The sequence below is a fragment of the Acartia tonsa genome, chromosome 5, assembly GCF_053477335.1.
Source record: "Acartia tonsa isolate MP-2025a chromosome 5, ASM5347733v1, whole genome shotgun sequence".
In the NCBI taxonomy this organism is placed as follows: Eukaryota; Metazoa; Arthropoda; class Copepoda; order Calanoida; family Acartiidae; genus Acartia; species Acartia tonsa.
The window spans coordinates 36631040-36642796 of record NC_137264.1 but is presented as its reverse complement, the minus strand read 5'-3'; the positions used below and the strand labels follow the sequence as shown (position 1 = coordinate 36642796).

At 32.0% G+C, this 11757-nt stretch overlaps 1 protein-coding gene across 1 annotated transcript in view; it reads left to right on the top strand.

Moving 5' to 3' along the window:
- Window positions 1-242: 242 nt before the first annotated feature.
- LOC145319415 (proton channel OtopLc-like) overlaps window positions 243-11757 on the top strand; it is a 64366-nt gene continuing 52851 nt past the window's right edge. The window contains exons 1-3 of the mRNA XM_080161539.1: window positions 243-377; window positions 572-628; window positions 1115-1186. Of these exons, the coding sequence (XP_080017665.1) occupies window positions 599-628; window positions 1115-1186 (102 nt within the window). The 5' untranslated portion in view covers window positions 243-377; window positions 572-598. The remainder of the gene's footprint in view (window positions 378-571; window positions 629-1114; window positions 1187-11757) is intronic.

The following is an 11757-nucleotide window of genomic DNA, read 5'->3' as shown; positions in this document are numbered from 1 at the left end:
TTCTGATTAAAAGAAATATTATTGAAATTATTTTCACAAAACGACAATTTAATTCTTCTCATAATCAGGGTGAGCGAGGTGACCGGAGCCAGCCGGACGGCTCCAGGTCAAACAACAACACCCTGGATAACAGGGGAAGCAGCGCCACTACAGGAAACGCTGGAACATCTGGCGGTGAAAATCGGAACTCAACCAACGTGGACAGGGAAAGGGACCCAGAGCTTGGAGGAGGGGGTGGGGGCGGTGGAGGTGGGGGTGAAAGGAGGCAAGAAAGGACAGAGGGAGAGAGGAGAAATGAGAGGGAGGAAAGAAGTGGGGGAGATGGGGGTGGAGGTGGAAATAGGAGGGAAGGAGTGGAGAGTGGTTATAGTACTCAGGTAAAGCTTTACTCCCTCTGTATGTCTGTCTGTATGATTGTCTGTAATACTTTGTTCCCCTTGTTGAAATATTGTTTTTTTCCTTTTTGACAAATTTTTTACCTTCAGAAAAATTTTGTTCAGTGATGTTTATCCGTAAAATTTCATTGATAATTATTTTTTGTAGCATAGTAAACATAATTTTCCTTTTTTAGAGTCGTGAGAAGGATCGTAAGGATGAGATGCCCCCATACCTGGATCCTGATAGTCAGGTCTGGCATCCTCAGGAACACACACAAACACTTTCTACAACAATCATTCAGATTATCATTCAATTTCACTGCAAAAACGGGATATTTGGTTCAATAAAGTAACACTTTTTTAAATGTTTTGGAAAATAATCAGTTCTTTCCCTAAAAGTGCTTAGCGAGCACATAAGCCCCCCCCCCCTTATTTTTAAAATATATTGAAAATAAGAGTGGGAGTGTCCATACCCTGCGTGTTCTATATCATTATCTAAGATGTCTTTGCCCTGAGGGGCTACCCTGTACCCAATATAACTAGAAGGGGACAACGAGTTGTAAGGTTTAATATCCCCGTAAGGTTATAAGTTCGTTCTGTCATTAGTAGCTTCAATAATTAAATTTAAAATAATTTATCGTCTATTGTCTTATCCCTTACGATCCCTGATGTTCACATCTAAATCAATACTTTGAAATAATTTTGCATAATGATACTGATGTGTGTCCCTGTATTAGATTCCTGTGCAACCACTGGACCCTCCCTCACTGGATCAACAATATGGAACTGTTCACAAGAGCCCTAGCAGGAATTATACTGTTTTAACACAAAATATTTGTATGTAAAACAAAAGCAAATGTTGAAGAATAAATTGGTCAACTCAAAACTGAGTTGAAATTAGGGTTGTGCCGGATACTGTTTTGGCCGGATACCGAATATCCAGCTGGTTTATAATGCCGGTTATCCGGAATCCGGTCGGATATTGAAAATGGACCGATATACGGCAAATTACCGGATATCCAGTCGGATAACCCGATATCCGACATTAGAAATCAGACGGACATTTGATATCCGGATAGTTTTAATAACCGGTAGCCGGATATTAAAATGGCCGGATATCTGGCCCAACCCCAGTTGAAAGTTAGAGGGGTGTAATCTAACATATGCACTAATACACTCTAATGGACTGTTCTCTGATGACACTCTAATAGCAGAAATACAGAAATATTTTATCAGGTTAGGCGAGAATCTCTCACAATATCCATGTATTATTAGTGAATATCATAGAAATATTGAAGTTTAAAAATGATATAAACCAAGAAAATACTATGATAATTAATTAAATTCAGGTAAATATACATACAACACCTTATAATAATATATTTAGCATTTTATGTTGTTAATTAATTATAGGTTATACTTGTACAATACAATTAGTCTCATTTATTTACACACATATGTATAGCCTAATAAATAAAAAGGGATAAGGGATAAAAAATCATTTCACTATTTATTCTGAGGTGTTTTTCTATTAAACTTTCTAATAGCTAAAGGGATGAGACTAATTGAACAATAAGTTGGTGCACACACCCAATTATCATAAACATTTCCCTTTCCATAGATTTCAATAGTTTGAACACTTCTAGTATGATATAGTATAAATCAACCTAGATTTAATAAAAGTGCTCTAAGAGTCTAAGTTTCTAAGGCTACCAAAATAATTTTAGCCTGAAAATAATCAAAGCAGAGATCAAAAGTTTCTGTGTTTATTTGTTGTGTCTCTTGGCTCTTTCTAGATGTTTTTATTACATCATTTCATTAGACCAACTTTTTTCTACCATCAAAGTTGAGTTACAAAAAATTCTTTTAGTTTTTACTTACTCTTTTTATTTCTTTTAGTATAGCGAAGCTACTCTAAAATTAGTTTTGTCTGTCCGTCAGTAATATAGTTAGGAACAACAAGGGGGAAATTCAACTTTCTCGGCTGCTATTTAAGAAATACAGCAGAAATTTCCAATAAAGATTTCTTTTAAAAAGAAATGGGAAAAAATTGAGGAAGGATGATTTTTTTAGGGGAGATTTCTTGAGAGGGTGGAGGTATTCTCTCCCATTATAGTTATAAACATTCCCTGGATCTGTAAGAAGCTTCACAGTAAAGAAGAACTAAATCTGTTCAGCGGGTTGTGTGTGAAATCTTCGCTACAGACAGACATCCTGTTACTTTTAATATAAGGATACCAAACTTTATCTTAATGTGTGTACTGTGTATGTGGAGTTTGTGAGGAATGTACTTTTTCCATTTTTATATCAATGTTTTGATTAAAAACATTTATGAAATTATATATTTTCTCAACTTTTTCTTGAAGAATTTAAGTGAACTTTTTTCTCAGATAATATCTTGATTATCACTATTGAGATAGAATAACAAAATAAAGCTTTTTATTAACATTAAGTTTAGAATAAACAAGGATGACAATGTTAATAAAGAACGAAGCTCAACAAATCCAACTTAATGAACCATCCCTTTAGCATCAGCAATCAAATTTTTAAGTAATGAAATATTCTTAACAAGTCTAAACAAAGATATTGGTAAATGAAAGTTTAAATTCAATAGGACTATTATAAGATATATTTAATGCCTTTTAAGGCAAACCCCATATCCACCAACCCCTCTCAAGCAACGCCAACATTGAAATTAAAATCCTCCTTTACAACAACAATTCTTAAGAGGCGTTTCGTATTTTAGGTTAGGTTAAGATAGATTAGGTGATTGCCCCGCAGGGTTAGAGCCTTCGGAAGGTGCCAGAAATAACAGAAAAGCTACAGTGAAAATACAACGAAACGCCCCTTAAGAGGCGTTGTCACAAAAGAGACTATACCCCTCCTTTTTTTTCAAAAAATTTAATATTTTAAGTTTTGTAAATTGTGAATGTGTGGTATATTATTTTTGCAATTCTCTTTTTATGTTTACCATATAATATTATTTTAAATCCTTGTTTTGATATAAAACATTAGTTAAATAGTTTCCGTCTTCATGAATAATTCAGAATAAAATGGAAAATCTTTTAAACCTCCAGTGAATCACACCCATAACCATGCAAGGGAGAGGACAATGGTCGATAAGTTTATCTTTACCTAGATATTGATCAATAAAATCTCTTTAGTTAGAGTTAGAGTTCTACAAAAGATAAAGAATTAAAATTTCGGGTAGGGGGTATCATTAATGGCCCACAGGTATATGTATATGTAAGTGATTTATCTTAGCGGAAACGGGGAGTAATGTATTGTAAATTGTTATTGCTTAAATGCTTGTATACAAAATTTTAATTTTATTTTCTTTGTCTCTCTTGAATTTAATTTAATTTTTAAGTTACAAATTTTCCATCTATTTTCTGCCTATCTACCTATATATTTATCTTTTTGTTTGCTTATCTACCTTTTTATGTTTTTTTTCTATCTATCTTTCTTTTGTATTAGACTATGTCTACAAATTTGTTCTCCTAAAGTTATACACTAGCTAAACTTTTGTCTATTAATTTATCTGTTATGTCTGTCTGTCTATCTAATTTGTCAGTTAGTTGTCTGCTCTTCTGTCTATCCTTTCATCTATCAAAGTATTCATCGTTCATTAAAAGAATGCTTTTAATTGTCTGTCATAACCTTTTTATGAATGTTCTATGCTATCGAAACTGAACCACAAGCAAACTTTTAGAAGCAGAAAGACGGAAGCTCTTTATGGTCCTAAAAAAATGACGTCATACAATACAAATTACCAATGATAGGCTAATGCACAGTCTAAATTATCAATGGTAGGCCAGTATGACGTTATATTTTATAGGCACTGAAAAAAGCCTCAGAAAAAACGTAATTTTACTTTATTGTAGGTTAGGTTTCAAGTAAAGGGCAGGTAGATAGGTCCCCGTAGTCACTAGTCGCTAGAAAAATGTTTATTTGTGATGTTTAATAAATAAGTTTGTCTATCTATCTCTGAATTACATTTGTTTGTTGTTTAATTTCTTCTATTATTGTAACACAAAACAAACAAACAAACTTTTTAGTTGCAAAGTTACTCTGACATGAAAATATACGTTAATTGTTCGCCCGTCTGTCCGACCAAACTGGCAAGACAACAATTTGGACTGCGACCTCCTTGTCTATTGCCATACCTTTAAATTGTTGCTATTGCTTAGAGTTTGAAATTTATGGTTTTTTTTAAGGTAGAATATTTTCGCCACTTTTGACCATTTTTTCCTGGTATATTTGGTTTCTGCTCTTTTAATAAGGTCAAAAATTAAATTAGAATTTATTACAGTTATCTAAACAAAATAAACAAGTAAAGCAAAAAAATTGAAGTTAAAATTATTCTTTTTTTGTGGTTTATTCCCCGACACATACCCGCCTTTAGATCCGAAAATCGTTTAGAGATTTTGATAATCATTTTGATTCAAACTCACTAACACCCAACTACTAGATAATTCGGTATGTACTATGAAAAATTGATACTTCTTTTTGTGTACTATACTTTGATTTTTAAAATAAAGACAATAACAATTAATTTAATTTACACCCTTTCTTCCACCACAATCAAAAGCACAATAAAGTAGACGAAGACCAAACTGCATAACTTTTGTGTCACTTTTGATTCCTGTGACGTCTTAAATTGAGGAAGATGAGAGGAGAAATGGGAAAGAAAACCCTTTAAAAAAGATGGAGAACATGACGTCAAAAGTGGTGCAAAAGTAATGCAGTTTGGTCTTCGTCAATAAAGTAGAATTTGGAGGGAAACTGATTGATATTCCAATACCTTATCCCTCCTCCCTGGTTTAGTTACATAATAATTAAGAAAGCAACGAAAGTTTAGACCTTGTAAATAACAACATGCTGATTATTTAAATAAGGACAATAGACGTAGATTAGAGTTGTAATTTGACACATTGTAATTTAAAATGCCTGTGTGTAAGTCTGTCTGAAACATCTTAAAATAAAATATACCTCTAAGATCAGATTCTTTTTAAAGCAAAAACATTTAAAAACTTAGATTTTTTATATCAACGCCATTTTATGACTTTCATCATGGAAGGAGGATTCAATGGTGTTTTAATTTAATTATACCACAAAAATTAAACGCCTACTACAGACATAATTTCAAACGGAAGATATGGGGATTTTAGATATATTATCATCAATAATCCTGTACATGTATCCCTGGATTTTAATGCAGTTTTGGAGATCCAAAAAAACATGTACATACACATTTATTGGGATAGATAGATAAATATAGAAAGATGGATACATTTATATGTATTTACTTTATACTAAAAGTTGCACTACCACCATCCCTCTCACTCCGAAGGGTGAGTTTTTTCATTTTAAAGCTAAAGATAGGTTTTTTTATAATTGTTTAGATTTCTTTCTTATTTAAAATAAAAATTAGCTACTCAAAAAGTAAATGTTATTTTTCATAGAAAAATATTCTGACTAAAATGTTTTGATACCTATTCTAGTTGCAATCTTGGCTCTGATATTTTGATAAACCCATTCTCTTTAATCTATGAAATATATGAGCACCTACTCCACATACATCTAAGGTATGTCCGTGCGAAAGTCCATACGTCGCTTACGATTTATAAAAAACTATATCATTGTGCTTTAAGTTTTTTTACATCTAGCTTTTTTATACTAATGGCTCTGGTCCTATACTCTTGGGGTTTTGTCTTATTGATAGAATGTAGAGAGGGGGTGGGGGGTAGGTTTGAGTTCCTCCCAATAAAGATTTGTAAAAATTAGTGCATGGATACTCAGTGGAGAAAACTATTTTCAAATTTTAAAAATAAACCATTGAAGTAATTCAAAGGTAAAATTTAATTACAAAATTACATTGTTTTATGTTGCACCAGCGTAGATCTAACTAATTACCTATCTGACCTTGTATTTAATATTCAAATTTTGCAAACTAATCCTAAGCTTATTATTACAAAAGGCTTTGATATCTGTTTATCTATCTATCTATAAGTGTCTCACTATCTAAATGTACATATTATTTCTAGCAGTTAAATATAATCATTTCTAGCGGTTTCACAACCTAGAAGCCTTTAGGGTCACTTATGGTGGTGTGGGGGGTGAGGTTACTCTCCCAATTTTCTATTAAGTTTTAAAAAGAGAAATTAATTTTTCTGTGTGGGGGTTGGATAATTTTTTCTAAGGATGATTTCTCTTGGGAGAGTGGATGTTCCCTCCCCCAAAATAGTTATTAAAATTCTCTAGGCCTATAAGACGCCTCACTGTAAAGAAGAACCATAGAGGTTCAGCGGTTAGTGAGATCCTTCGCTACAGACAAAAAATCTTATTGCTTTATAAAATAGGATATATCTATCTACCTACCTAATATCTATCTTTTTATCTACATATCTATGGGTAAATATCTAGTTTCTATCTATCTTATTTTCTATTAAATGCCACCTCCCCTTTTTTATATTCTCTCTTTAAATGCCACCCCATATCAGGGACAATTAAGGATTATCATATCAAATTACAATCGTTTTTAAAAAACAAATAAAACTTCCCAAAACATTTTTATCTACTCTATTACTAGGTTATGTCTGTATAACCGATTTTTAATGGACGACCAAGAACCAAATACAAAGAAAACAGTACGAAAAAACTTATAGCTTATCGTCAAATTTGAACTTTTTAAAACATAAGTACATTAACAAAACTGTCTTTAAATCAACTAATCTAATTTAGGTTCATTTTAAAGTTTATTTTATTTTGATTTATATGTATAATTGTAAATTTTAAGTTCAATTTTTATGAATATCAAATGCTACTCGAAAGTTAACATAACAAAAATATAAATGTTCCTCAAAACTTTATACAACTAGAAAACGTACCATTTCTGTAAAAGTTGTGACCAACAAAAGCAATTAAAATTGCGTCATGTTCGAGCATACTTTATCCCTGCACAACCCCTCCCCAACCTCTTTTTAAATTCCCACTTCCCTCCCAGTTGCACTGCCTCACTGAATTGCATAGAATTAGAATCATCTCAAGTTTGAACAGAACTCCCTGTGTGTACCGCTGGAGGCCGGAGTAGGCGTGTGCGTCCAGCTTTTATTGTGTGTGTGTGTGTGTGTTTGCATTAAAGACTGTGTGTGTGTGTGTTTGTGTTTGGTTTTAGGATAAGGGAGAGTGACTGTGATGTGGGGAGTGAGAGTTAGTATGCCCTGCTATATTTAACTCTTTCAACCATTTGTTTTCCTGGGCACAAGTTGTGATGCCTTAGTTCAGGTTCTTATGTATCCTTCCATCCATCCTTTGTATTTTGGATTCACCTTTACCATCCCACCCACCACACCAGTATCCACCCTGCCCACATCTGCCTGCAAGCAAACTTCTTGCATCTTGTTTCAATTTTTCTTCCAACTAAAGAGTGATTTTGTGTAGAACATGTACAATATATACAATACATGTTTTCTAAGTGAAATAAAGTATTTACATCTTGTTTTCTTGCGGGCCAATAATTTAAGTTTCCCAAACTCAAACAAACAAACACACACATATATCTAAAAGTTTGTATTCCATATCCTAGCAACAATAGGTTTTGAATAATGTGAAAATAGAGATGTAGAATATATTATTGAATTTGTGTTTGTGCTGGCTTTAATTCAAGTGATACCCATTTAGTTTGTGACATATAGTAAGGTGATGCAGGTTATATGCTGTGTTCTGCCATGATGGTATCAGGTTCTAATCCTAGCCTAAACAGTTTGATGAAAGTTTAAGCAAACTTGATTTAGAAAATTGTAAAAAAAAGCTAATAAATCTTGCTTTTTAGTTATACTATTGTTGTTTAAAGCTTAATTTTCTTTCCTGCTAAAACTTAATCAATAAAATTCATAATGGATTATTGTTATAATTTTCTTAGCTTATTATGAGACAGCGTAAAGTGCCTCCAAAAAAATGACGTCATGCGATAAAAATCACCCATGAGAGGCCAGTATAAATTTTACCATTGGTCAATTACAGTGTATACTGACCTATCATTAGTCAATTTTATTTTATGACCTCATTTTTTTGGTGGCATTATTGTTAAAACTTCATCCTTTAAACATTAATGTATATCAAATAAAATCAGACGAAATAGGTGCATTGATTACGAGTTCTGAACTGTAATCTATCAAAGGACAGGACAGATAGCTGCCTTGTTTGCCAAAATGACTGTCTTATAATACTATGACATAGTGATTAGATGTGGGTCAAAGGATTCAATACTCACACTTTTCCTTTTATCTATTGATTAAAGCGAAGCTTTTCTACAATCACCAAAAATCTGGAATAAGAATTATACAATTACAATACAAATACAAAGTATACAATTTTTAAGGAGGTATATTTAAGCTATTTTAGATTATCAATGTTAAAAGTCAAATAAACACGATGGAAGGATTTAAAGTAAAGTCTTTGCGGATGTTTTTTAATTTAATTCAATTAATGAATCTAAAAATCATATATACATTATATTATAATTAAAGTTATGCTACAGTTATTTTAACATTCACTAAACTAATTAAATATTCTTTTTCAAGTAAATGTATGAAATTAATACATACGAGAAAACATGAATTTTAACATGGAAATTTTTTTATCTATTCTTATCAAATTTACTTAAAATAAAAAAAAAACCTTTTCATTTTAACATAACAATAAAGGCAAATTTTTCTTTAATTTTATTTTTAGTGCAGCATCATTTTATTTTATTTTTAGACAAAAAAGTAACTTCTGATCATTGTAAAACTTGGCACTATTAAAAATATTGTAATTTTTAATAACTAAAAAAGCAAATCTACACTATAAATGTAACGCAAAAATAATCATGCTTCCGATTTAGGTCAGTCACTTTTATATGCAATTTTAATTCAATGGAAAGTCAAAATATATGAAGATTTTTTTCAGGTTTAAGGGTCAATTTTTTGGCTCAATATTTGGAACACAATTGCTAATGGCTATTTTGTTATAATCTCAGAGTACACCAGAAACTAGAGACCTCATGTAGATTTATTAGATTACAGTAATAGAACATAACTATTACAGCAAAACAAACTTTTCTAAAGTCTCTCAATGCAATACAGCAAAAGTTAGATATCTTCTAATTGTTGATATATTTTGTGTTGTAATTTTGTGTGATAATATAACTATAGACCCAATGTGAAGTGAGAGGGATATGATAATGGCTTTGGAATTCAAACTTTTTCGTATTTTTAATTTTCATAATCACCAAATTGATGGAATTTTCTTTTTTAAAATTGTTTTCAAAACTTTTGAGCTGGAATTTTAAAATCTAAATAGTTACTAATTGTCTTATCCCTTTATCCCTGAGTGGAGTAAGAGTACTTATGGAAGTACTTGACCAAAGGAACTTAGTCAAAGTTTTTCTTGGTGTTAACATTTACTATACAGGGAATAATCATTGGTATGATTCCTTTCTTTGCTTTAAACCACTCAACCCCCCTCCGCTTTTTTTTAAATTTGAAAAACATTTAAGAGAGAAGCTTAATACTTGTGGGGATATATCCCAATGGGCCATTACCTTGTGGGGTTCTTAATAACTAAATGAAATCCAAATTTAACTACAAAGTGAAATCTTACATTCCATATTACAATCCTAAGGTGGATTCTTTAAAAAAAATTAGAGTCGCTGCATCACCAAAATTGTTAATGAAAAAAAATCCTCCAAAATCACATAAAAAATCTACAAAAATTAAAGAAAATCATAGAAGGGTTATTAAGATAAGCTTTTATTTAATTATTGTAGATTTTTAATGTGATTTTGGAAGATTTTTTTTACAAAACAATTTTTGTGAGGCAGCGTTGCAGAGACCCTAATTTTTTCTTTAAGAATTCACCTCTGTTCGGTATATTAACTCTTTCGGTTTTTTCTATCTCATTTTCTGTGTGTGAAAGATAAAGAGCCCTACTGCGTGACTTTTTAAGTATGGGTATTACACATAACTGAGAGTTGGAATTTTTAGAATATCTCTATCCTGGCGGTTACAGGATGCCAGCAAACCTGGCAGGGTCATCCAGGTAAAGAGCAAAAATATATTTTTGACTTAAACAAATCATTTTATCTCACCAAAATACTAAAATATCCTCTAGTACTACATCCTCATATGAAATACAGGTGTTCAAGCCAATTTCAGGTTCCAGGTATGATCCTTTTTAGCGCTCTAGCTCTAAAAGGAACTGATATAATAGGGAGTGGCGTTGAACGCCCCCCCCCCCCCAACCGGTTAAGGTGTGGCAAGGGGCCCGACTATTAAGAGTCAGGGGGGGGGGTGAGTGCTACTAGTCTAAAACAAACATTGGGTTTTAATATTAACAGATGTTATTATCACATATAATACTCTAAGTTTTAGAACTTGATACAGTATTCGATATTTCCTATTTATTTCTGTTTATATTTCTATCTTTTTCTCAAATCACTTCTATTTAGAATTTTATTTTGTTATGCTTTCTCTTTTCCATTCTTATTCTTATTTTTGTATACAGACACAGAGACTGGGAAAAAATACTCCTACCATTTTCAATTTTAGCTTTAAAAAGAAAAAGAAATTTTTTTACTGGGAGCGATTTCTCTTGGAATGGTGGTGGTACCCTCTCCTAAAATAGGTCTAAACCTTCCCTGGAACTATGGGGAGCTACACTGTCAAGGAAACGACATTGGTTCTGTGGTAATCTGAAATCTTCGATACAGACAGACACACAGAAAGACACCCTGTTACTTTTATAGAATGATTATTGGGAAGTGAAGGCACCCCATTATTGTGAATGTTTGATACATAACTTGAATATAAATCCAGATAATGTAATATCCACGGAGGGAGAGAACAATGGCAATTTAAGTAATCTACATTCTACAACCCTCCTTTCTATGACTTTCCTTTCCTGAAGTTCACATACAATTACAGGGGAAATGACTATTTTAATTCCACAGTTGTATACCTGTAACCTTGTCTAATATCAGAGTATATTCTGATGCTAGAACACACTCTAAAATTCTTCAACACGCCCCCTTTTAATACAATTAAGACTGTTTTTTTGTAAGCCTGAAAAAAAGTCCTCCTTTTTGGGTATATAAATGATATTTTGGAGACATTTCAATTAATTCTAAAAACTAAGTTTATCAAAATGCCATTTTATAGTTTTTATAATAGATAAAGATGTGTTTAATATGAAAATAATTTTTGTTAAACAATATCTTGATGAGATAAAACTGTTAATAGATATTCTTTGGAAGAAATTGGTTTCTAGCTCTCAGTAGATATTGTGGATATTGTTGATTTTGCAACCCCCCCCCCCCCTGCGGAGCCTATACCTGTAG